This window comes from Tauraco erythrolophus, chromosome 8 (genome assembly GCF_009769465.1).
Source record: "Tauraco erythrolophus isolate bTauEry1 chromosome 8, bTauEry1.pri, whole genome shotgun sequence".
In the NCBI taxonomy this organism is placed as follows: Eukaryota; Metazoa; Chordata; class Aves; order Musophagiformes; family Musophagidae; genus Tauraco; species Tauraco erythrolophus.
Genome location: NC_141472.1, coordinates 19,156,912 through 19,182,895, shown reverse-complemented (window position 1 = coordinate 19,182,895; position 25,984 = coordinate 19,156,912). Strand labels below are relative to the sequence as shown.

Sequence of the window (25,984 nt, the reverse complement as noted above, 5' to 3'; positions counted from 1 at the left end):
ACCTTGACACAGAATAAGACTGTTAGGAGTCTCCAGTATATATCTAGACTTCTCATAGGTGTTCTCAACTACTGCTGCAGGTCCACCGTTTTCATCTCTCTCATTGTTCCTAGCTTATGTTTGACTGTCATGCTATGTTGATTTTTCACCTTCTACTACCATCAGAGCATGAAGGAACTTGAGTATAGGAACCACAGTAGGAGAGAGATCTCTTGATCTGTTTGTCTATCTCATCTTTTCCTGCCTCTATTCTATAAGACTGGAGGGTTCCATGTACCTGCTTCTGTGATGCGCAGGGCCTGATGACGGTTTTTTTTCCTCTTTGAGGCTAGGCTTGCCACAGACAGCAGTCTAGACCTGGTTCACATAGGCTTTGTGTCTAGCCTTTTAGTGCACAAATCTTAAAATATTTCAATCCTATAAGAATAAATAAAAGTATATTTTTGTTTGGCATTGTGTAAGGTTTATATGGACAACTATTAACTTTTCAATCTCAAAGATGAAAACTAAAGGATTAAAGTACTTGTGGAAGAGAGATAAAAATCAAGATGCTTAAAACCATCTGCATGGAATTGTTACAACTTAAGAGGGGCACAAACTACTTATAGAGAACAAAGATCTTCAAGTACTTGGTGTTCAACTTGAAATGACTTGAAATAGTTCTGTCTATGGAAATCCATAAAGAAACCAAAGTTTAAAATAGAAAATGTAAGCACAGCTAGCGGGGATTTTTTTAAGTGGTTTAAAGATCTTTATTTGATACTTTTTTGTTTTTTGACGTTTCCCAAGTTTCTGTCAGAGCTCTGCTCTTTGGATTAGCACACAGCGCTGTGTGAATGTGCGTTAATAGCAGAATAGTAAGATCTAAGAGCAGCAATCCAAGACCTGACTTACTCTGTGCTTATGTGGCTGGCCCTTAAAATCGTGGTCTCTCAGTAGCAGCGTACTGCTCACCTAAGCAACGCTTAATCTCAGCTTCTGTGTTTGTAGGTGACAAAGTGAGTATGTTGGAAGGAAAAGGCTTTTTCTCAGATGTCTGACACCTTATTTCAAGAAGTATAATATTATCTTAAAGCAGGTCAGAACAGCACATATCCCTTCCAGAAGTCAAATCATTGTTAAAACTATGTTTTCATTAGGTCATGTGTCCCATATGAAGACTCTAAAACAAACACTTGGCTATCCTTTTGAACCTCTAAATGTTGTTAGCTGTCAGTCATGAACATATCTCTTGCAGATACTGCTTTCTGAATTATACCTGTTAATTTTTACATAACTCTACATAGTTTCTTATAGGGTGGATACTGATAGGCAAGTTCCCTCACCATGAATCTTTTAGCTACCTGAAAACTTTCCGGTTGAAGGTTTAATCTTCCCTTTTCAGCTCTCACTACTTTGAGACTCAACCGATTCAGAATAGACTGCTCCCATGGTGGCAGATGAGAGACTATTAATCTCCAGTTTCCTTGCTGTTAGCTTGGTAACTGGTGCTGTCCTCTAAGGTTTTATTTTAAGCCATGTGTTGACAAAAGTGTCACCTGTTTTGGAGGTTATGGAGAGCAAAGATAGGCAAAACTCCATTCTAGGAAAGAGAACTTGCATGGGTGGGTATGCTTTTTTGTAGAAGGCTGAAACTTCAAAAGGTGAAAGACAAGTGAATTCGGTTTTGCTGCTTTCTTTTTGTACTTGTCAAGAAGCATAGGCTGGGCTTGTCAAAGAAATGTCTAGAATCATAGAATCATAGAATCGTTAGGGCTGGAAGGGACCTTCAAAGGCCATCTAGTCCAACCCCCTGCAAGGAACAGGGACATCTCCAACTAGATCAGGTTGCTCAGGGCCTCATCCAACCGGGCCTTGAACGTCTCCAGGGATGGAGCATCCACCACCTCTCTGGGCAACCTGTTCCAGTGTTCTACAACTCTCATGGTAAAAAATTTTTTCCTAATATCCAACCTGAATCTACCTCCCTCTATTTTAAAACCATTACCCCTTGTCCTACCACAACAGGCCCTCCTGAACAGCCTCTCCCCATCTTTCTTGTCTAAGCTTCTTGACTATGTGGAACACTTTGTACAAAATACTTCTTGGTAGTAGGGCTGTAAGCAAGCACTTTCTGGCATTCTTAGGCAGCCCATAGTCTTTCCTGATAGCTTTATAACAAAATTGCAAGACGTTCTTCTATTGGAGTTGATGTCGGTTGATTTGCCAGCCAGGTTTTAATGACAGAAGTATGAAAGCACTGCGCTGTTTTAACTAATTTTTGTGCAACTCCTAATTTTTGAGAATGTATTTAAAATAAAAGATGGAGTAGTGAAAAAAATTTTCAGTTCTCCTATTCTTGAACTTGAGGGACTTTGATAACTAGAAATAAAATTCTTGACCAACGTTTTTTTTCAAAATAGGAGTTAAAGTCCAGAAATTAGTTTTCAGTCATATAAGCTTTATATCTTGTTAAAGAACTCCTTAATTAGAGGCTATTTGTAATAGAAGACATATTCCTTTAGGGAGGTTACCCATAGAAAAGTATAAATGATTTATTGGGTTGTTTTTTTTTTTTGAACCTTCAAAGCACTTGAAAGCATTACACTTAATGTCTGCAAAGATCTTACTTTTTGGAAGAATCCTCATTCTCTAAGTGTATTTAAAAATAATCAGCATGTGAACTACGTTTTATGTGTCTGATATCTGGACGTTAGAAAAGACAGTTAAGTGGCTAGGTCTGCACTTTGAGAAGCCATAAGAATACTATGAGACATGTGTTGTAGGGACTGGGAAGGATGGGTTAGAAAACCTGAAACAGGGTTTCTTCCTCTGGAGTTACAGAACCTTGATTCAAGGCCGAACCTTGATGTGGTAAGCCAAAATGTCCAGTGTAGCTTCTTTGAAAGGAAAACATTTTTCCAATGTGTTGATCAGGACTTCTAGCTAAAGGCTTTCTGGAAACACTTGCATATTAGTGACTGAACATGGATTTTTGAAGTCTTTATGATGCGTGAGGTCTACTTAAAATATTCTGGTTATGTTAGATCAATCAAACATTTTTTGATTTATTTTGCCTTACTTGAACTTCTGTTTAGGTTTGGTCTGAGATGGATTTAACTTCTAGTACCTAACAGGAGGAGGAGAAATGGGTTGGTAGAAATAGAACTGTAAGCAGAGGAATTTACAGAGTGGGGAGTTGCTTTAGAATGTATTTCCCTGTATTGGAGGAGGAATTTATATTCAAAAAGGAATTGTGACCTCCAATCTCTACCCCTTTAATCAACAGGAGAGTCTGTAGTTCTGTTAAGACAGATGTTTTTCTTGGATCTTGGAAAATCTTCAGAAAGATATTTTGTTCAGTATGTACTCATAAGCTAGTGGATTTCTCTAAATTTTTCAGGAGGAAAAAATGTAAGAATGTGCTACCAAAATAAAACTTCCTGTTTGCATCTAGTCAGCTGAGTACCAGGTAGGACAAGTGGAATCAGTGACTGAAGATGAGGAAGACAACTTCTGTATTTCTGGTCTTAGTTGTGTTTAGGTATTGGTTAGTGTTAACCTGGTTTTATTATTTCCATTGTACAGAAATGCTGTAAGAGTGAACCTACATTTAATGAACTTATTTTCTTGTATTGTAGGCATCCTTAAATGTTAATGATGTACCTCCATCCACTGTAAATGAAGAATTTCTCCAGGATCTTAGAGCCACTAAAATCTCCTATTCACAGGATGCAGAATAGGGTATTCAGAGCTCATGGTAAGAGGACTTCATTTATGTAACTGCATTGCTTTCTGTGCTTCTTGTTTGAACTTTTTAACTTATTGTTTGTGTTTCAGGTCACTGCCTACATGAGATATTTGTACTCAGGGAAGGAATGTTTAAGCGAATTCCTGATATAGTTGTATGGCCTGGTAAGCTTTAATTGTCTTATTCTTCCTTCTGATCTGGGAGGCCATTGTTTGCTGAACTCCTATGCTTTCTTGTCATGGGGAAGCTGTCTCTGAGTTCACTGACTTCCACTTTACCATTCATGAGAAAATTCCTTCAGGTTCTGTAATCATGATTGTTTAACATCTGGATTGCAGGTTGTGCCTGTGAAATCTCATCTCTTCGTGAGGAAGTCATTTATTGTTAAATATAGCTGAAATTCCTGTTGACAGCTGAATTCATGACTGAGTAACCTTGGCGTAATTTGAACTTGTATGTTCACCAATAGTATTTATCTAAATGGCAGTCTAAATCTTGTGTTTTAAAGGCGGACATGATGGTAGGAGGGTGGTGAAATGTTTGTATTAAAGAACTTTGGATTATGACATGCTGTACTCCAATTAAAAAAAGTAACACCTGTAACTCCCCTCAATGCTTTACAAAGGATCATTGACTTGAAGAAAGAGCAGTGCGATCTGAGCACAGGCTAGGCCCACTTTAATAACTAATGCTGTTGTAGATAATATGTAGCAGAAAATATGCTTGCTTCTATCTAGTAGAAGGATACAAATACTTAAACTAATACAACTTTATTTGCCTACTTGTGTGAATTATCTACTTGAGTCATGTTTCTCTGGTCACTAGGAACTACTTTCCATGTGCCATTCTTCAGCAGCTAACCAAGAAGTCACTTGATCTAAGTACCTGTCAATTTCTGTTAAGCTCTGTGAATCCAAGTCTTTCCTTACCTTTATAACTGTTTCTGATACTTTGATAGGTGCATTGCAACCCCAAAATTTTTGATAAGAACTTAGTTTTAGCTCAGTTTTGCTTCCTTTATTTAGAGTAAAAAAATCACATACAAGAAACATAAAAAGCAGCACTATAAGATACACCTCGTTACTTGAGGACAGGTACTGACATGACAGCACTGGTGACTATATAGAACAGCACTTGGCACAGCTTTTTTTTTGTGCAGCTCCAAAAGCAACTGCAATAAAATGATTGACTACCTTTGTTTAAAGTTGCTCTGTATGGCAAGAGCAAAGTAGCCAGAGTTGCTAAGCCTATTTATTCACTCGTGCTCATTCTCTGCTGTTTGCATGGACTCATGTACACACTGTGTTTTGATCTCTTTTTAATCCTTTTCCTTGCCTTTCTGCTTCCCTCTTTGACCAGATACTGAATTCATTCTGGAAAAGTAAATTTTACCAGCAACTCTACTTTTGAATCTGAATGTCAGCCAGGAAGAAAAAATATATTGTTCAGCTCTCAGAAGAGACTTATTTCTCACTTGAACTAAATTGGACAGCCTATTTTCAATGAAAGTTTTAAACTTGATTTGTTCTCCAAGATACCTAGATTAATTGTTAACTGTTTGGTAGCCCATATTGCCCTGAGAATTTGCAGGAGGTCTCAGTTCATGAGTAGAGCAGGACACGAAGGCTGTAGTTAGTTCTCCAAACGTAGAACTGTTTCAGGTCTAAACTTCACTCTGAACCTCTGATACTTCTGAGCTCAGCTTTCATGTAGTGCTTAATTCTTTGGAATGTCTTCCTTGTTGGTCTAAGAAAATGAGCTGCTGCTTATTCAGTCTGCAATGTTTAGTACTAAGCACAAGTAATGGTACTAAGCACAAACCTTGTTGGTTTTTTTTTTTTACCTGTTTGGTCTTTTTAGTTTGCCATGAAGACGTAGTTAAAATTGTGGAATTAGCCTGCAAACACAATCTCTGCATAATACCATTTGGTGGTAAGTGGTATGAAATCTCAAGTCTGTTTAATGTTACTAGTGAAAATGTACTTTACTGGAATTCAATTTAAATACTGATCTTAGTAATACGTTGTGCTAATAATTCAATAGTTCAACTTTTTTAGTAGTATTTTAAGGGTGGTCTTAAATTTTTTGTGATCTTGCAGTATTAAAAACTGCTATATTCAATTTATTGGAAGTCATTAAAAGTACATCAACACATTGAGTATTCAGTGTGCAAGAGGAGTGATTGTGTGAAGCTGAAATCTACCTCTGTGCCTTGGGAGTCTCCTAGGAAATAAGTCAAGAGATTCAAATATCTGTGTTAGAGGTATCATATTTTTGGATGTGTTACTTGTGCTCTGTTCCCACAGGCATATATAAATTATTTTTTTGTGGCTGTACTGGTGAAGTGCATAGGTCCAGGGATTGTAGTCGGACACTGTACTGTAAAATCATTAACCATAATCCAAACTTCCTTTTAGACATTGCTCAGTTTGAAAGTTAAGAGTAGTAACTGCTGTGGCAAAGGGTTTTCGGGAAGTGTTCCAGGTACAGAGTACAGCTGTAGGCCTGTGTTATCTGTGTCCTTCTCAGCCTAAAGAATTTCTGAAGGACTTTGGTTTATAATCATGGATGCTTTCTCTCTAAGCCTGCTGAAGTAGAGTAGTGAGGTACCTTGTTTTGACTTAGAGCTCAGGGAACACAGGATGTTGGCTTTCATGAGCTCGTTCTGTAAGAAGCTTTTTGTCAGGAGCTCTTAATTTTGTGGGATAAAGTGTTTTACTTGGTACTTGCTTCTGCTGTAGGAATATAGCCCCTGTAGGAAGGATATTTACTATTTGAGAAGATGAGCATGTCACTTGACAATACCAAACCACTGGAGCTCATTTCTCCCTAAAACGCTCTCACACTTGCCAGATACATCTGGAGAGCTGTAAGACTGCTACAAGTCACCTTTGTACCAATAAATTGATATAGCTGAAAGCATCAATATTGACTATCTCTTGTTGACTGAGCAGGATACAGAAAGATCTTGATGTTTTCCAAGTCTGTTTATACTGAACTACAGTCAACTTCTGGAGTTACTACTCTAGGATTGGTGTTTAAAGAAAATGCCACCTTTCCTATCATTGGAAATGATGGTGATGGACTTTACTGCTCTTAGAGTGTTTTATTAGTTGACCGTCTGTGTACTTAACTGTTGGTTGTTCTTCTGGTAGCTTTCTGTGGAGCTTTTTATCATCCTAGTGTCTCTCTTCCTATGGCTTTTGTAGTCTTTAAGAAGCCAAAGGCTTCTTGGAGGCTGTTCTGATGCATTAGAAACCTCCAGAGCAGTGTTAACATTTGATTTTATCCATTTTTTTTTATAGTTATACATTTTTAGTTTCTTTCTTTCAGATAAGCATTGCATTCCTGTATTAGATAGACTTCTTAAGCCAGCTTTCTAGATAGAAGTGTAGTGGCTTCCATAGTACTTTCAAAAGAATATATGGAAATCATAACTATCTTTGTTTCTTGGATGGCTTTGTTATTTCTTACGCCTTCTTGTTTTAAAACTGTATTCTGGACTTTTCAGAAGCAGCTGAGATGGTCACAGAATTTCATGGCTTGTTATAAAGTGCTGTTAAAGCATTGTCAGCTCCAACGCTGCCTTGATCTTGTGAAACCCAGTTTAGGAGAAGGAACAGCCTTAAAAGGCTAATCACTAGCCTCAAACAGTTAACTTGTGATCTTACTTTATTAACTTCACTATTGGAAAGGAGGGAGAGAGGGATGGTAGGTGAAGAAAAGCTACCTGAGAATTTTATGATCACAATGTCACTCTTGTATTTGCAGGGGGGACGAGTGTCTCTAGTGCCCTTGAATGTCCTGAAGAAGAAAAAAGAACAATTGTCTCATTGGATACATCACAAATGGTATCTCTCTTTATATATATATTTTAAAATTATCCTATGGTTAATTTGAATGATGATCACTAGAGAATGACATTTCTTTCTTTGCAAGAATAAAGTAGGCATGGAAGTATTAATCCGTACCATGCATGATTAAATTGATAGTCCTTCAGTTTAAACGATATTTTACTGATACTAGCCCTGTACTGCTTCATATGACCTATAGGTATTTAATAAGAAAAAAAAAAATCACTGTTAAGCCTTCATATAGTAGCTTTACATGAAAATCAGAGGAAGCTGCTATTCTATATTGGAACTTGTGTCTGAGGTTAAATGAAAGGCTAGGAGGAAGTTATTTGTTTTTGCAAATTTCACTAGTTTTTTCAGGCTTAAAATTACTTAAAGCAGAAGTTGGTAAGGTGGTCAACATTAAAGAAAAAAGCACGGACTTTTGTGTAGATAGCATTTGAGAATGTGAAGTTTATAGCTTTATGGCAGTCTAGAAATGAAGTTCTATAAATTTAGTACTAGCTTTCATCTTTCCATTATGAAGGAGCATGATACTTTTATGACTACATGGTAATGAGATGCTTCAGAAACAGCTCTGCATCTTTGATGTAAGGCTCTACTGCCTCTGAGTACCTCCTGAGCTTATTAACCCCTTTAGCCTTGAAGGTAAGACCTGGTTTTGGCTCTGTTTTCTCTACTCAGTCAGTGGTGCTTCAGTTAGACTTGTTTCTCTGTTTGTCTGGCTAAAAAGTGATCTTTTCTGCGGAGGTGGTGTTATGTATTGAAAGAAGCTCTTTGTGTCTGGATGGAACCATCCAAAGAGTACAATACTGGCTCAGGCCTTCATTTGAACTCATTGATTCATAGCTCACAACTTTGACTTCTGTCTGATGTAGGAGTAGGAAAGGAATGTGGTTAACACTTCTTATCATGCTTTTGTGTCAGCAAGATATGTGAGTCTACACCAAGTCAGAAGATAGACCACTTTCATGTGTCTTGAATGACTTTGCCAGCCAATTCTTGTAATTATTAATAAGGAGGGAAATAAGGAAATTAAGGTGAAAGAAGCATTATCGGAGTTAACACCTGGGCATCTCAGAGCAGTTAAGATGACTGGCTAAGCTTTACTATTTTAATAGTCGCTTAATGGATACCTTCATCTTACATGTAGGACCTATATTTTATAAAAACTTTTACATAAGCATTGTAGATCAGTTAAGCAGTTTATGTTGAAACTGAGGGTATCTGAAAGAAGCTGAAATAGCTGGCTTTGAATAATTAGTTTGCCCAGATGTTGTGAGGAGAGACAGTTGCTTTAAAGTATAGTTTAAGTTGGGCTACAAGATGTCACATTTCTGTCATTTGAAAAATCAAGATAAAGGGAAGGTAGAGCTGTTCTCCTTCTATACAGTATTAATACATAAAATGATAGAAGTATACTAGAAGTGTATTTAGTAAGAATGAAGAGTGGAAACTGGAGCTTCTTGTGGTGTCCTTACTATAAACAAAGCTAAAAGCATATTTAAGTTTCTTCTTCACATAGATTGTCCTCACTGACAATAGTGCTTAGTGCACTGTGTGACTTGTACTGTTTACTACTTTTCCTGTTCAGTAGAATATACTGATGGGACAGTGAGTGTCTCATCAGATAAAGATATAATCCTTCTAAGTATCTTAAACTTCTGAAGTATGTACATGCTCTGACATCCTGTAGTATATCTTGCTTTTAGCTTACCGCATCAAAATGTAAGACCTGATCTGGAATAACTGATTGCAGTCTACTTAACCCATAGAGTGTGATTAAGAATACTTTTCTTGGTGTAGCTTATGTCCGATAGTCAGATTCAGACACCTTCAATCATGTTAATTGTGAAAATCACTGTATTGCCTAACGTCTGTAAGAGCTTTGATTTAGTTCTTTCTGACTTTTCTGCATTGTTTCTGTAAACATTCCTAGTATATATTGATTAATAAGTGTTACTGTCTTATAGTGGTGACTTAATAAATTGTAACCTCTTGTGTAGCTGAGGGAATGAGGAGGTTCAGCTTCCACTGTTGTAGTAACTGGAGTTGTATTAATAGTAGACTGTGTGACCAAGAATGTTGATCCTATAGCATTAAGGAAGGAAATAAACAAAAATCAAAAGCACTGATTCTTAGCTTTGATTGGCTTTTCAACAGAATCGAATTCTCTGGATAGATGAGAAAACTTAACAGCTTGTGTGGAAGCTGGCATTGTTGGACAAGATCTGGAAAAACAGGTAACTTTTTCAAGTTGTCAAGCATCTAGTATTTCTCCATATTTTTTGTTAGCTGTTCGTCATGTCTTAATCATTGAATTCTAGCTTAATTCTGTGTTTTCATGCAGACTAGTGTGGTAAGCATTATATCCGTGGTTATGAACAGTATCACATTGAATGCCGTATTTGATGAACATTTTTAAATTTTTTTCTTTTCATCTCTAGCCTCAGAATTCGATTACAGTAGTAAGTTGACAATTCCTGGGATGTAACGCTATGCTTTCTGTTTCAGAACTTAGATACACCCTTGTGGCTGCAAGGCATGACACTTGGTACCAGTTACCAGGAAAAGTTTAAATTGTCATTTTGTGATGTATGTTTTGGTGATTTCGGCCAGAGGTAGTTTCCTCAGAAAGGTTAGAGTATATAAGAGATTTGCTCTTGTTGCTGCTTCTTTAAGGCCAGCTACAGAGAGTAGCAGGAAGGATGGAGAGTTGCCCAAGACGAGTTCAGTGGAGGATTAGATCACCTTCATTTCTAAGTGACCTCTAGTGGCTTTTAATTGTAGTTTCTCACAGCACCCATCTCAGGGTCTATCTCAGTGCTCCTCTATAATCAAGCCAGTTGTGGATGTCTGTTACTGTTCTTCAGGATATGCAATTCTGCTTATTTAAAAAAAAAATTCTAGGACTTGACTTGTTTGACAGCTAAATGTTGTCTAAACTTTTCTTAGTGCCTAAGTGCACTTCGCAAATATGTAGAGATTAAAAGGGTTTTTTTGAAGGTTTTTTCCCAGACCACTTTTTAAAAGAAAATTCATCATACTTGACTAACAGAGCTGTTTATGACATGAAAGATAGCCTTTCCTGCCTCTTATTTTATTTTCCCTTTGATCATTTGATGTAAAGTCTTAACCTTTCCAGATCTGTTTCTTTCAAGCTTGGATTTAAAATGCAAAGAGAAATTCTCTTAATTTAAATGACAGTTTTTCTGCGGTAGTAGTTAGGTATTTCACTACTGTTCTGTTCTTTAAATTCCACTACTTTTCCTTAGAGTAAGGGACAATATTGCCTTGCTATTTATAGCTCTTATGAGTTGAAATACTACTATTGCATTATTCTTCTTGAATATTTTGATCAAAAAACTTTTCAATCTGGTTTTTGACTACAAAAGAGTACTGGCTGTCAATTTGTACTATATGAATATAAACTGGTATTCATACAAAGGTTTTAATGCATGGAGTGACTCTGAGAATGTGCAGAGAATACAAATCAGATCATCTACTTAAAGTGTATATATATTGTTATTTATATTTTACAAACTTTTATTACATATATACTGGAATTCCAGTATTACTAGCAAATGGGATATGATTAAAGCTAGGACTCCCAATTGTGCTTCTTTTGTGTAGTACAATCTGAGCATAACTATGATTTAATATTATAGATAATGCCACTGCAGACTTCCACTGAACTGTGCAAAGAAGAAACCGTTTGAAAGGATTTTTGGTTTGGTTTGCAGCTTGCTAGTATTAAACAGGCTTTGGATTGGAGGCTAATCCAACTTCTGTTGCCGTAAGAGACTTTACCAGCATTATCTAGGAATTTGCTGTGCTTGGTGCTTCTTACAGTGTTCCTCATTGTTTGAGTGCTGAAGTTACTTAGTAGGCTGTCTCATTTGCAGATATGAACCTGGTAACAGTAACTAAAATCAAGAGCTGAATTCTAAACAAATAACAGATTTGGAAAACCTGATATTTAACAAAAGTTAGGCTGTTGGTGTTATAATGGGGCATTCAAAATCAGTGTGCGGTTCACACATTTTTCTATCTAGTGACTTAAATGTGATTAAGACACCATTTTCCATGGGATAACTACTCCAGGTATTAGTGGGCTCTACAGAGAAGCCTCAAGTGACTTGTTTTTGTCAGAACAGAATATAGAATAATAGTTCATAGATGAGGACTGAAGGTGACAAAAGGGCAATGAAGATAGAACAATATTCTATACAATATTCTATAATACAACATGTGGATCATGATTCTACGGGAGAAACGAGTACGTGCTCATGTTTTCTGAATGAGACCGTCTCTTGCATCTGCAAAGTACACCGCATGAGCTCTCCCTTTTCCTGTAACTGCTTTTAGCACATACTGTTCATACAACAGGATTCAAGGAGTTTAGACCAAGTGCTTTGTGCGTGTAGTCAGTTACTCAAAAGCATGGTCTTCTGCTGTGTTTGTGTTTTACAACTTCTAGAAATTGGTAAGTTGTGACTGAAGCAAAATTTTTGTCATCTTGAGGAATGAGGAGGGTGCAGGCTCCAGCCCTTCCCTAATATATAACCAGTAAGGGTCTAAAGCCACAAGCTCCTCTGCTATGACAGGACCATGAGCTAAATGAATCACCATAGACATTACATAGAAGTGACTTTCAATCATTTAGGTTAGAACCACTTTGTAAAACAGAGTATAGTCAATGATCCACGTTACGTGGTATACTTAAATACCTATGTCCAACTGGATTGGTATCAGTTGGTCGATGCAAATTGATCATCTCATGCACTAACATAGTTATCGCTTGATGTGAGACTGCTGGGTCTTTAATTCTTCCTGTCCGACAGCTTTGGTGTTGTGATCCTGAGGGCATCCAATCAACCTCCGGTGCTGCGCAGATGGCAAAGCCAAGCTAATATAGAAAAATGAGAAACAAGTGACTGCTTAATGTACAGGAATGCATGATGTGCATCACAAATAGTTGACAGCATCCCATACAGGAAGCCCAACCAGATGGCTGTATATTAAAACACATCACTCCTTGAGAGAGATTAAGTACAGGCAATTTGCTCACATTTTCTGCAGACCTGCTGCATATCACGTTAGGATAGAAAGAAAGAGATTAAGTGCCTTATTTATTGGCAGCGTTTGTGCAAAGTTGGCAGTTAGTTTGAATTTTTTTCTCATATGTATTTGAATTCACACCTTCTTAGGAACAATAGAGGTCTTATTTTAAAATATGGGAGAGGACTACTATTGGTTGATATGTAGCACAGTGTATGCACAGTAGAAGCAGAATCATTTGCACTTCATTTACATATCCAGGAACAAGTTTGGTCTTTGATAAATGGTGTGTGGTCAGGATACTTGTTTAAAAAAAACAAACCTTGCAATATTGAGATTTGGAGTGCTAAGCAAATGCAGGCTCTGTAGAATGTATTTTTTTCCTTTCTTTAGCTTGCTGAAAGTGGCTTCTGTACAGGCCATGAACCAGACTCCATGGAGTTCAGTTCACTAGGAGGATGGGTAGCAACACGAGCATCAGGCATGAAAAAAACATCTATGGAAACATTGAAGATCTGGTAAATATTTCTAATACTTTTTCTAATTAACTGTTCTGTTTGGAGGCTTATGTTTTATAATGACTCGCAATGAGAGGGTAAAGGAGTAGTGAATTGTGGTTCTCTTAAGTGATACAGTTTTGGCATCAAACCTCAGCTGAGATGCTTGTTTGCTTTTGGTATTAGTACTAATAATCCTTATCGCTGATCTAAAAGTCAATTTCATTTTGGTGCTCAATGGCTAGCTTAACAAATTTTTACCCTGTCCTGACTCTGGTGCCTTCTTCCACCATTTTGTGCTCTCTGTTAATCCAGTGTTGTAATGCTGTCAGACTTCTAGGGATTCCGAAAGGCCTGTGTTCTCTCCTACCTGTTGTGCATTCCTGAAGTTTTCTGATTGGATCAGCCAACTCTTACAGCACCTAGCCCTTTCCACCCTCCTACCTCCCCTTAGGCTAGCAGTTGTTTCAAATGGGTAGGCTGACCTAATTGACCATGTGGTTGCACTATGATGAAATCTAATGCTGCCTCATGGTATGCAGGAACCCTGAGAAGGAAGCAATGGTCTGACAATGGCAGTATTGTACTCCTGAATCTTTTAAGCATTGAAATGGCTCATCTTTGTATTAAGCCTACTTTTAGATTTAAAAAATCCACCTTTTCTGGTATAACAAATACATTGAATATTGAAGTTAAAGGATCACTGTTCAGACTTTTGCCTGCCTTTTTGTTTCAAAGTTCCAGCTTTCTCATGTAGTTTGTACAATACCCCTTCCACACATATGGTTTTTTCCTTCTTTACTACCGCACCGCACACTCTAGGTAGTGTATCTCCGCTTCAACCTCAGGCCTTTTTTCATCAGCTCATAGTTCAGAACATGTTTGTTCTGTGCACAGATGTGACACTTTACTATCAGTGACTGAGCTTGGCAGGAAACTGCACAATTTTATCAGTGGGCCTGGCTGAACTAAAACTGCTAGCACGTACAAAGTGTCATTGGCCCCTACTCCTCAAGTGTACTGGATGGTATAGTTTTGCTTGTATGGTGGGAAGCAGAAGGCTTTTCTATCATGGAAGCCTAACTTCAGGCTTAAAACAGGTTCTGAAATTTCCATTAAGAGGAAATAGGATTGACACTTGATTCAGAACAGTTCATGAGTTTCAAACTGCTGCAGTGTGAGAAAGTTTCAGGGAAGTGTTTACCTTCTGAGGAAACTTTATATCTAGAAATGGTGTGTTGTATAAACTCTGACCTAAAATCCATTTATTGCAGAATCGACAGGTTCGTAAAATGCATGTAGTGAAAATGTTTGAACAACTCAGTGCAGGATGAAAATTACTTAGCTACCTGTGCTTGAGAGTTTTTAAAGCCATTATTTGAAATTCAGTAATTTGCTTCATTTAAAGACTTCACTGAAAAAAAACCCAAACCAACCTACCTGTCCTTGTATACAGATAATTGAATAAAGGAGTGGAAAAAAATAAATATCTGAGCTCTGTATTGCATGTGCATGAATGAAGCTAGACGCACTAACTAAAAAAAAATCCCAGCCTTTTAGCCTTACATATGTATCAGTCTTATGACAGATTTAATATTCACAAGCTAACTTCTGTCTTCCTTCCTGGTAGAATGTTTCGTAGCAACTGATGACTGAATTATATTGGCTTTATCAAGCAGCAGTTCTAAAGCAAAATTTAAACCCTCACTTTTTTCCTCTGAAGTACTGTGTATATTCTGGATTAAAATCTTAGAATTTATAAAGTACTGTCCACACAGAGAAACAAAGCAGTTTTAAACTGGTATGTCTGCATGTAGCTAATAGCTGATCTGATTTGGCATAGAACTGGAAACAATCTGTTGTATGGGCAAACTGTGCTGTGTTAGAAATAATTGTTGGTAACAATTATACCTCAGGTTATCCCAAAAGTTCTTGGGGCTGTCTACAGAATGTCTAAAGTCTGCTGGACTGTATTAAGCTTAATATACCTTTTGTAGAAAGTAAATATAATACCCCCCAAAAAATCTGTGCTTAATGCTAGTATTTATAGTCATTACTTATTGTTTCAACAGGTGATTCATATAAAATGGTAACTCCTAGGGGAGTAGTGGAAAAAAAACTGTCAAGTACCTCGCATGTCAACAGGACTGATATACATCACTTCATTATGGGATCTGAAGGTATAAACCCAGTAATTTCACATAACTGCATTTTTATTCAACTTCTGTAATGACTTAATGATTTTAGCATCTTCAATGCTATGGCTTCCAGTGAGTCTATGGGTGACTTTATGCAGACATGAATTTCTTGTGTTAGGATAATACATTGAGACCTTAATTAGGACTGTGAAGTTAAGCAACTCTGAACAGGGCTTAAACAGTTCTGTGGACTTAGCCTGCCAGTCTAGTAACAAACATCAGATTTGGAGGATATCTGGTGAGCATTCACCACATAAATAGTCAGGAATAAATTGCCTAGTACTGCAATACTCGAATTTGTGGGATTTCTGATTTGTATTAACTTACAGCATCCTGGTAAACAGTTGTTAAGTTGGGTAACTTGCAAGAAGTACATCTAGCAACACTTTACTCAGTTTTTCTTTTTTCCTGAAGGAACTCTTGGAGTGGTTACTGAAGTTACGATAAAAATTCGCCCAGTCCCTGAATACCAGAAGTATGGCTCTGTGGTCTTCCCGAACTTTGAACGAGGGGTGGCCTGCTTAAGGGAAGTGGCAAAGCAGGTAAAGAAGAGTGGATGTTGACTTCACTCCAACATAGATTCTAGCACTAGAGGTGTGCTGATTCTGTAGTATTCTGGCGACTGATAACCAAAGATTTGAAATAATATGAACTTCATAAGTGTATATGGTCCATAAGGCTTTTGAAAATTATGCATTTGAGGTTTGAGCACATTCTGAATTCATGCGATATTCTGAGACAAATTGCGCGTGTGCCTTTTGATGCCTTTTTTCAATGAGAATTATTTACCTATGTCAACAGAGAAAATTTGACTTTGCCTCTCCTTCGGTGGAGAGCTTTATCCTCAGATTTATTCAGGGGCTACGTAAAAAGGACCACTACTTGCAGGAATTAAGTTGCAGCATGCAGGTAGAAGGCAGTTGAATTTATGATTCTGAAGTGAGAAAGGAATAAAAGTCATGCAATAGAAGATAGGGCCTGTGTTGAGAAAACACTTCCTGAGGCACAGTGACATGTTCAGGTGAGCTGGCATTTTGAGGTGGCATTGTGCTTGCACTGTAGTATTTAAATAGAGCCTTCTGAATAGTGTGGTCAGATGGCTTCAGGGAGCAAAACCCAGACATCGTACCAAATCTTGTAATACTTTTCCTTATGGCTGTGCTTCCAGGCAGATCTTAGGCTGGCTAGCTTCTTTCTTCACAATCTACCTTTTCTTTGCTCTGTGCCAAAACATGAAATCATTTCTATGGATGGTGGAATATACCTGAATGGGGAAGTAATTTCAGAAATGTTTTAATTAATGCCAAACTAAACACAGCTTTACATTTTTTTCCAGTGATTGGTCTAAATTAATGACTAAATGTTCCAAGCCAGATGTTCAAACTGGTGTGTGAATGACATGTATATGCTAGTCAGCAGCACTTGTCACTTCTTCTGTCGTGCTTCTACTGCTAGTGCTACTGCTAGTCCTCATGTTAAAGATACCTAAGCAGACTGTTTGGGAATGTTTAATCATATGGATGATCAACATTTCAAGTCAATTAGGGAACTAGTGTCTTTTCCCTAGCTATGGGCTTAGAAGAGGAAAAAAAGGCAGTGTTAGCCACTTAGCGTTGCTCCATTTCTAAGCTTCTATTGCTGCTGCTCACTTGAGCCTGAACTACGTAGTCCTCTCTTCTGTTGTCCCTCGCATCAATCTTGGTAGTAATTACAGCGATAGCTATCGAAAGCTGTTTGTCTGCATTGGTCTACTTACTGTAAGAATAACCAACCTGCAGATTGTGGGTGGATTGATCTCATTTAGAAACCACTCATCCAGCTGCCTTCTGTCAACTTGCTGGTGAGCTATCGTAGTTCTTCTCGATGTTCTTTCTTCCTGTTGTGTGACCAAATATAATTAATGATATGATGGTGGGCAAATGTGTCAAATCAAGTGATAAGAGATGTACTTCTGTATCCATGTGAATTAGATGAAGACTAGCCTAAAAATCACACTTTGTCATGTTCCTCTGGCCATACATTTCAGCATGACTGGACATGGCCGTCACAGACTACGTGATGTAGGCACAGGTATGACCAGAAGCTTGCCTAATTGAAGGCAGCTATTCTTACTGGCTTACTGGTTTTGGATTTCTGTACAGTGCAGAATCTAGACTGGACCCAGATACAGGTTTTAATTGCAGTCTGATGTCAGAGCATTAGTGTACTGGGTCTGGCTCGGGTGAAGTTAATTTTGTTCGTAGCAGTTGTGTGGTGCTATGTTTTGTACTTGTGACCAACGATGTTAACACACCAATGTTTGTGCATGCACTGTTCAGCAATAGCCAAGTGTCAAGGCTTTTTTCTGTTTCTCACTCTCCTCCCACCGGCAAAGTAGGCTGGGAGTGGACAAGAGGTTGGGAGGGAGCATAGTTGGGACAGCTGACCCAAATTGACCAAAGGGATATTCTGTGCCATATAACATCATGGTCAGAAATAAAACAAGAAAGGGAAGCTTTCCAGGAGTTGCTATTGCTTGGGGACTGGCTGGATATTGATTGGCTGGTGGTAATTGATTGCTTTTGCATCACTTTTTGGTGTATTTTCCCCATTTTGTTTATTAAACTGTTTTCATCTCAACTCACAAGTTTTCCCACTTTTTGCCCTTCTGATTTTCTCCTCTGTCATGCTGTGGGGGGGTGTGAGTGAGCAGCTGCCTGCCACGGTTTAACACACAACAATTAGACTTTTCAGTGGATTTGTAATGTTTGTATATCTTTGATTACATAGCAACATAAGCTTGCTATTATAATGAAGTATGACATCTTTAATGCATATGGCAATTTAGAAAAACACTCAGTACTTGAAGGTTGAAGACCTTTGGACTATTCCTGTGTTGACTTGAGGTTAAACTGAAAGTTCTCAATACATTGTATCTAGACATACCAAACAGGTGCTGCTATTCAAGTGAAACAAGCTCATAGTCACCTCTTTTCAGTGATGATGGTGGGCATAGGTCTCTGGTATCAGTGTGCTTTATTGTATGCTACTTTTAAATGAAAATTTGATTGTCATGAATTTCAGCAAAACCGTGTACGTAATCTTTTTTTCTTCCTCCCTTTTATTCCCCTAACTTTGCCCTCAAGAGATGTGCTCCTGCATCAATTCGCCTTGTCGACAATGCACAGTTTCAGTTTGGTAAGTATGTAGATCTTCTTGCAGAAATATCTGTTTCCAGGGGTTTTGATTTGTAGTAGCTTAAATCTGTTTTAGATAGTAATTATTTTGCTCAAAACTAGACGAAGAAGGCTAGACAATGAACCCAAAGTTCAAACTCCAGATAGTGCCATAATGTGTACTTTCAGAAACAGAAGGTGTCTTTGTCTCTGGGAAAACAGTGTCAACTACAACAGTCAGTAAAGAGCCACACTCTGCATATAAATACATCTACCTTTCCATTCTTGGCGTATAGTCTACTGGAGAGTTAGAAATTCTGGAGGCATTTCCTTTATTTTGCAGTAAAGGAGCAGAGGTGATAGTTTTGCAGTGTAGTATTTGAAACTTTATTGCTAAGAGTACTAATGAGAAGTTGAATGTGGAAAAAAAAAAAGTAATCAGAATGCAGGCACCTTACTTTGAAGGTAAGTTGGTTGATTCCTTTAAATGTCATAAAAGCATCACATCTTATACAGATTCTTTAGAAGTAGCAGGGTTTTTTTTTTAAATATTCTGATGTGGCAATGAATTGTTTGGGTGGGAGAGAGGCAAGTCCAATATCTTTTACAGATTGTGGTTTAATAAATTCGTGTCCTTTTGTTATCTAGTGCTTTTTTGTGTGCTTGGAGGTGTACTCCTTGGGGTTGTTTGTATTTGCAGGGAGAGTCCCTCTTTACTGAAGAGGGAAGGAAACCAATTGCCAAAGTTCATACTTTACTCAGGAGGAAATACTTTGTGAAGTATTTCAGAAGGAAGTATTATGTGAACGGTGCATAACTTTTTTTATGAATTGGGCTCACAGCATGTAGGCCAGATGCAAGACTGTTAAAAGTGAAGCAGTAATGGGAGTTCAGAAGTTGCTTGTGACTGAAAACAATGGAACAAACAGTAAAATACTTTCATCTCCATTAAACCCAGTCCTGAGGCAGAGATGTTAATTTAACAGACTCCAAGACACCATTTATATATCCTGGTAATTCTAGTTCCCCATATGTGATTAAGGAAGCAATTACTAGCTTTATGTAGAAAATTTTGCACAAATAGCATACTGTTAAGGAAAAAATTGCGTAATTCCTAACTTGCACTGTTTTGGCTATTGGTTTCAGTGGTTTGGCATAACTTTAAAAAAGGTCACTGATTTTGCTTAGTTTTGTAGTTTAAAAACTAATGAAGTGTTCTCTTAAAACTTTCCATGTGCTGTGTACTTGTGAAGACATAAACTAGGTCAGCCTTAGTGTCAAATGAAATATCTGTGCATAGTTGTATGTATGCCTTTTTTAAAAAAGTAATGAAAACCTTTTCTTAAATAGTCTTCCAAATTATTAGAGAGAAGTCTCTTTAATTATAATAATCAAAAGTGCTCCAAGTGATTCTTACAGGTCTGACTACCAAGCTATTTTTTTTATTTGCCCATTGAAGTAGGAATTTTAAGAGCACTGTTTGCCTTAACACACCTTTTTCCACTCTTTGCCAAAGGTCATGCCCTTAAACCACAAGTTGCTTCCATTTTTACATCATTTTTGGATGGACTGAAAAAATTCTACATCACGAAGGTAACTTTTGGGGCTTAATACCGTTCGGAAGTTGCATGCTATTCATAAAATTTCAGATTTTCTTTTGTATACTGTCTCTAATGCAGCTGAGTTTGAGTGTAACAGATCCTACATTGTAGTATCAGTTCTAACTTGAGATTCTCAAGGTGGTTTAATCCAAAATGAGATTATCTGTTTGACAAGTTATTCCATGGGAGCTGTTCTCACTGGTCATATCTATAGATGAGATTAATGTGCCGTGTCTAACCGAGTTGGTGGCAGAGCAAGACTGGAACCAATTTATCTAGCTTGCAGACTGCCGATCATCAGTTAATGCTGATCGAGTGAGGCTATAACACTTCAGTATCTTTTCTTCTTCCCAGATTTTGTTAAGGAATAATCTCCTCTGTTGTTACAGTGGACTAGAATTTCGGGAGAACCTCAAGATATTTGTCTTGAATTGCCCATATAAATTGTATTTTTGTTTTTCTAGAATTCATCCGAATGAATACCCTTTTTAATCCAGAATTATCTGGTGCTAAAATTATTTCACCTAGGCTTTTATATTAAATAGAATCATAGAATGGTTAGGGTTGGAAGGGACCTCAAAGATCATCTAGTTCCAACCCCCCTGCCATGGGTAGGGACACCCTCCACTACACCAGGTTGCCCAAAGCCTCATCCAACCTGGCCTTGAACACTTCCAGGGATGGGGTATCTACAACTTCTCTGGGTAACCTGTTCCACTGCCTCACCACCCTCTGAGTGAGAAATTTCTTCCTTATGTCTAATCTAAATCTGCCCTCTTTCAGTTTAAATCCATTGCCCCTTACTACATGCCCTTGTAAAAAGTCCCTGTCCAGCTTTCCTGTAGGCCCCCTTTAAGTACTGGAAGGCTGCAGTAAGATCACCCCGGAGCCTTCTCTTCTCCAGGCTGAACAGTCCCAACTCTCTCAGCCTGTCTTCATAGCAGAGGTGCTCCAGCCCTCTGATCATCCTCATGGCCCTCCTCAGGACCCACGTCAGCAGCTCCATGTCCATCTTGTGCTGGGGACTCCAGAGCTGAAGGCAGTATTCCAGGTGGGGTCTCACAAGAGCAGAGTAGAGGGGCAGAATCACCTCCCTCGACCTGCTGGCTCCGCTACTTTTGATGCAGCCCAGGATATGATTTGGTTTCTGGGCTGCCAGCGCACATTGCCGGCTCATGTTGAGCTTCTCATCCACCAGCACTCCCAAGTCCTTTTCCTCAGGGCTGCTCTCAATCCATTCTCCGCCCAGCCTGTACTTGTGCTTGTGCTTGCCCCGACCCACGTGCAGGACCTTGCACTTGGCCTTGTTGAACTTCATGAGGTTCTCACAGGCCCACCTCTCCAGCCTGTCAAGGTCCCTCTGGATGACATCCCTTCCCTCCAGCGTGTCCACAACACCACGCAACTTGGTGTCATCTGCAAACTTGCTGAGGGTGCACTCGATCCCACTGTCCCTGTCACCAACAAAGATGTTAAATAGCACTGGTCCCAGTACTGACCCCTGAGGAACACCACTCATCACTGGCCTCCACTGGGACATTGAACTGTTGACCACAAGTCTTTGAGTGCGACCATCCAGCCAATTCCTTATCCACCGAGTGGTCCATCCATCAAAACCATGTGTTTCCAATAATTTGCCTTGTGACTGATTCTTCTTTTTCTTCTAAATTAGCTGACTAGAGTTCCTGCAAACATGGATATTCAAATGTAGGAAATCACATCATGCTGGATTTAGGTAACTGTTAGATAGGAGGAGGTAAACATCCTGTTCTGATCTGGTAATATTGAGTGTCTTCAAGGAGTGCGTTTACTTGAGAGACAGTGGCTAGTGTTGGTTCTGCTGCTTTTTCTTATGCTACTGAAGTAGAAAATGCCATGTGTCTTAGTATTTCTTTTGCTAGGCAATACCAATTAAGTTTAGAGAGAGCCCAAAAATTATTTTGCCTTCCCTCCCTGATCTTCTGCAGTGCAGGAATATCTCAAGTAGTAAACATTTTGGTAACAAGATTGCTGTCAGTTTGAAACAATCCTAGTTGGCAATATCTACTGTTCCTGTAGTTGGTAACAAGCATCACCGGGGATGTTGTATCACCAAGGGGTGTTGTATGCCAATTCCAATTTTTCCAGCTCTGCAGCAGAAAAAAGAACATGTGGAGAAATAACAGAAATGCTATGTAATACTGATGCAGAGATTCCAGGTTGGTGACTAATCTGGAGCTCTTATGTCAGGGCTTAGTTCCCTGGTGAGTGCATATAAGCAACTGCTACTTCAGAGAAGCTCCCAGCTGGGATGGGAGGTAGGAATAGAGAAAGGAGTAGAGAGTTTAATGACTCTCAGACTGATATTGCAGGTGTTCCTGGGATCAAGATACTCAAATCTATCTTAAACTTATTTCATCTGTGAATTGCTCCTTGTTTTTTAAAAAAAAAACCCACACAAAACAAACCCCAAAAAACCCACCAACAAAACAAACAAAAAACACCAAACCCCCCTAAATCCTGCCACCAAACTATCAGAATACTGAACACATCAGACTAACAATTCATTTATCTTTTTTATTGAATGGAGTAGTTGTTTAACTGATACCGCTTAAGAGAATAAGGACAAAGTCTTTCTGGTTTACTTCTCCATGTAATTTGGGACTGTTCGCTGGTACATGAATGCTCTCGGTATTGTTTGTCTACTGGTTCACTCTGTAGCTAGTTCTTCCAGTGCTTCCTAAAGTGAACTGTAAGGTGTTACCTGAACATTACAGCCAAAAGATGGCAGAATAGATGAAAGGATTTATGCTAGATGAAATACAAGTGGTTCTAAAACAAGAAGGGACTGTAAATAGCATCTTAATAGACCTTTGTTTCTGTCCTTGGAGTTTATCACTATAATAAAAGTATTTCTTTCTATTTACATTAGCTATGCTGTTTTTGTAGGACTAAGGGAGAAGACAGATCCTTTGCCTCGGGAGGTATATTGTTTCACAGTAGTTTTCATGGTGGTGTTTCGTTGGGGTGGTAGGATGCAATATCCTTTTCAGAAATGCTAATTTGGATGTCTCTGGGCCTCACCATGCAGATTGGAGCTCATTGGCTGGACGAGTGAGCCACCTCAAAATACTTTGCCTCCTTGCTGGTTTTTTTGGACCCTCCCTAGTACTTTCAGTTAACTTCCAGTACAATTAATCTATTCAGTTAGGAAACAAATAAAGGAACAGCAACCAACTGGGATTTTTCTCAGCATAGCTGTTGCACATAAAGGATTAATTTGAATCTCTTGACTATTAATGTAACTTCATATAACCTTGCTTGGTGCTTAAGTAACAAGTTACCACAAGCAGAGTAGAGATTGGAAGAGATGAATGACACTGGAAAGGGAAAGGCTTTATAAAATTAATTGCTGGTCAATATACATATTAAGAGCATGTTGTTCTAAATCACAAATTTTCACCCTTTTTAACTGTGGAAAAAGTAATTAAACTTTATTGCAACTTTATATTCATCTCCATTCCTTCTGAAATCTGTTCAGTAGTGGTTGTTCACTGGAGCTAATTAATAAAAAAAGGTATGTAGAAGACAAGTAAGACTCTTATTTTTCTGTATCCAGTTGTGAAGATAGGACTCTTGCTGTTACTCCTGATACAAAGCCATACAGACAGCCTGACTGCATTACTATTAAACCTTTAATAGTTTTCCTCCCTGTTTCTACTGGGATATGCTCCCTGCCACAAGTTGAGAAGTTATTTTTCTTCTAGAGTGCTTTTCCCAGCATAGAGATTTTCTGTGGCACGTTGGTACAACTGTTTTGAGAGCAGCGACGTTTATGGTCATAAGTCATATTCCTGCTTCTATACAGGAATAGTTGATGGAGTATAAATGTTCCCTCCCTATTGTTCAAACCATTAAGATTTGTTCCTCCTTCAGCATAGGTAGACAACTGTTATGGCTATTCTGCTTATTAACAGGAGAAAAAAAGGTGATGATATAATCTGTTATTTCAGTGGGTTTGTGAATGTTTGTCCTGTCAAGGGAAAACTTAATTGTTTTGGGAATAAATTTTTGAAAGAATTTTTTTTCCTAATCTTTCCTGCTGTATATTTGAAAAGTAAAACTTGTTGCTTGTATTCTACCACATGGGCTATGACATAATGTAAAGTTTTCTCTCCTTGCAGTTTAAAGGATTTGATCCCAACGTACTTTGTGTAGCTACCTTGCTCTTTGAGGGTGACAGAGAGAAGGTTCTTCAGCATGAAAAGCAAGTTTATGATATTGCCACCAAGTTCGGGTATGCTTTTCAAAGAACTTTTCGTATGAAGCTAGGAGTTAACTGTCCAGGAAAAAATAGGATTACCATATTTTTATAGGGATTACTGTATGGATATGTTCTCAGTTTACTAGTTTGAAGTGGCAATAAGCTACTGAGTGTTCTCTTTGATAAATGTGGCTTGTGGTAACTCTTAATAGATGATTTTACTGAAAAACTTCAGCTGTTTATGTATTGCAGAAAAATAAGTGTTTGACTAAATATAGAATTGATGTTAAAATGGAAACTACCCCTTGTTATTGCTTATAGGCATGGAAGCTACTTGTTTTGCAATACTAGACTCTATTGAAACTGCAGAAGGGGAAGACAAAATCATAATCTGCAAAATCTGCAGAATTGATGTGAGCATATGAATACAAGAAGCTTGTTTGAAAGAGGAGTTTGTGTTTAGTTAAAGGAATGCAGTGAATGTCTGTCCTCCACACGTTCTTACACAGGAACAGACAACATTCATTGGAGTGGCAGCTTGAGTAATGATCACGTAGTTTCTGTCCTTATGGTTTGATTAAACGTGATTGAAAACCATCATTAAAAGTGTGATTTGTCAAGAGTATACTTTCTTAAAAAAGTTTTGCTAGTATTAGTCTCAACTCTTCAAATATACATAAGTATTATTTTATCCATTTCAAGGCTATTCTTTCTGAAATTTGTGTTTTCATTGTGCTTTCATTGTACTACTAAAAATAGCATGTAAAACTGAGATTTCACATGAGCAGCTTGCTAACATTCAGTGATAAGAATAAGTGCTCTTGATCCTAAAGAGCATTTTAGTTATTTTAATGTTGTAAGCAAGAAAAGGTTTCAACTGAATCCCCTTGTATTTTGGTATTTCAAGATGGTGTATTGATAAGGGGGAGAAACTTGTCTGTTGGGTTTGTTAGAAGACAGTGCTGTCTGCTGCACAGTTGAGGCTATTAGTTAAGTGTTTAATAGTTTAATCTGCTCTAAAATGCTGAACTGTTTAATGGTCTAAAATGCTTTAACTCTGTCCTTCAGGATGTCTGATTTCCACCCCACCACCATATACCTCTCCCTGATTTATAGGTATTTCTAGGAAGGCTGATTACAGATACATAGCACTTTGTTCTCAGAAACCAAAACAAACACACACTTTCGTAGTGCTCCTGACTTGATAGATTAGTGAAAGCAAGGCTTCGTTCTCCTCACGGGTGCTGTGTCTTTTTTTATCCATTCATGTCACTTATGCTTTTGGGATCTTAAGTCAGTAGTCTTGCTCTCATGACCTGTGAGCTCACAAGCGCGCAAGTCCAACATGCTTAAAAATGTAGTTACACATATTCCTGTAAATTAACATCAAGAATAGACTGTGTCTAGTTCTGTTTCCCCTGCTCTTTTGTGATGTTTGAAGACTCTTATTTTAAGATCACATCAAATGTTTTGTTATTGTTCGTCTCTCTTCAGGTTTTGGAATGAAAAAGAAACGCAAGAGTTAAAGGTCTGATCTGAAGTAACTTCATTTCTAGTGAAGACCAGACCCTGCTATTTGCAACTATTGTAACACAGTTTAGAGACAGCTAAACTTGCACATATGTTTGATAATCAAAGTATTATT

At 38.1% G+C, this 25,984-nt stretch overlaps 1 protein-coding gene across 1 annotated transcript in view; it reads left to right on the top strand.

Annotated features, from left to right (window-relative positions):
• Positions 1 to 25,984, top strand: part of AGPS (alkylglycerone phosphate synthase) — a 57,641-nt gene that overhangs the window by 17,778 nt on the left and 13,879 nt on the right. Inside the window, 15 exon segments of the mRNA XM_086615775.1 lie at positions 3,621 to 3,718; positions 3,720 to 3,739; positions 3,820 to 3,894; positions 5,591 to 5,662; positions 7,502 to 7,581; positions 9,748 to 9,769; positions 9,772 to 9,827; positions 13,039 to 13,129; positions 13,132 to 13,163; positions 15,215 to 15,287; positions 15,290 to 15,322; positions 15,755 to 15,882; positions 18,466 to 18,517; positions 20,012 to 20,088; positions 24,260 to 24,372. Coding sequence (XP_086471901.1) covers positions 3,621 to 3,718; positions 3,720 to 3,739; positions 3,820 to 3,894; positions 5,591 to 5,662; positions 7,502 to 7,581; positions 9,748 to 9,769; positions 9,772 to 9,827; positions 13,039 to 13,129; positions 13,132 to 13,163; positions 15,215 to 15,287; positions 15,290 to 15,322; positions 15,755 to 15,882; positions 18,466 to 18,517; positions 20,012 to 20,088; positions 24,260 to 24,372 — 1,022 coding nt within the window.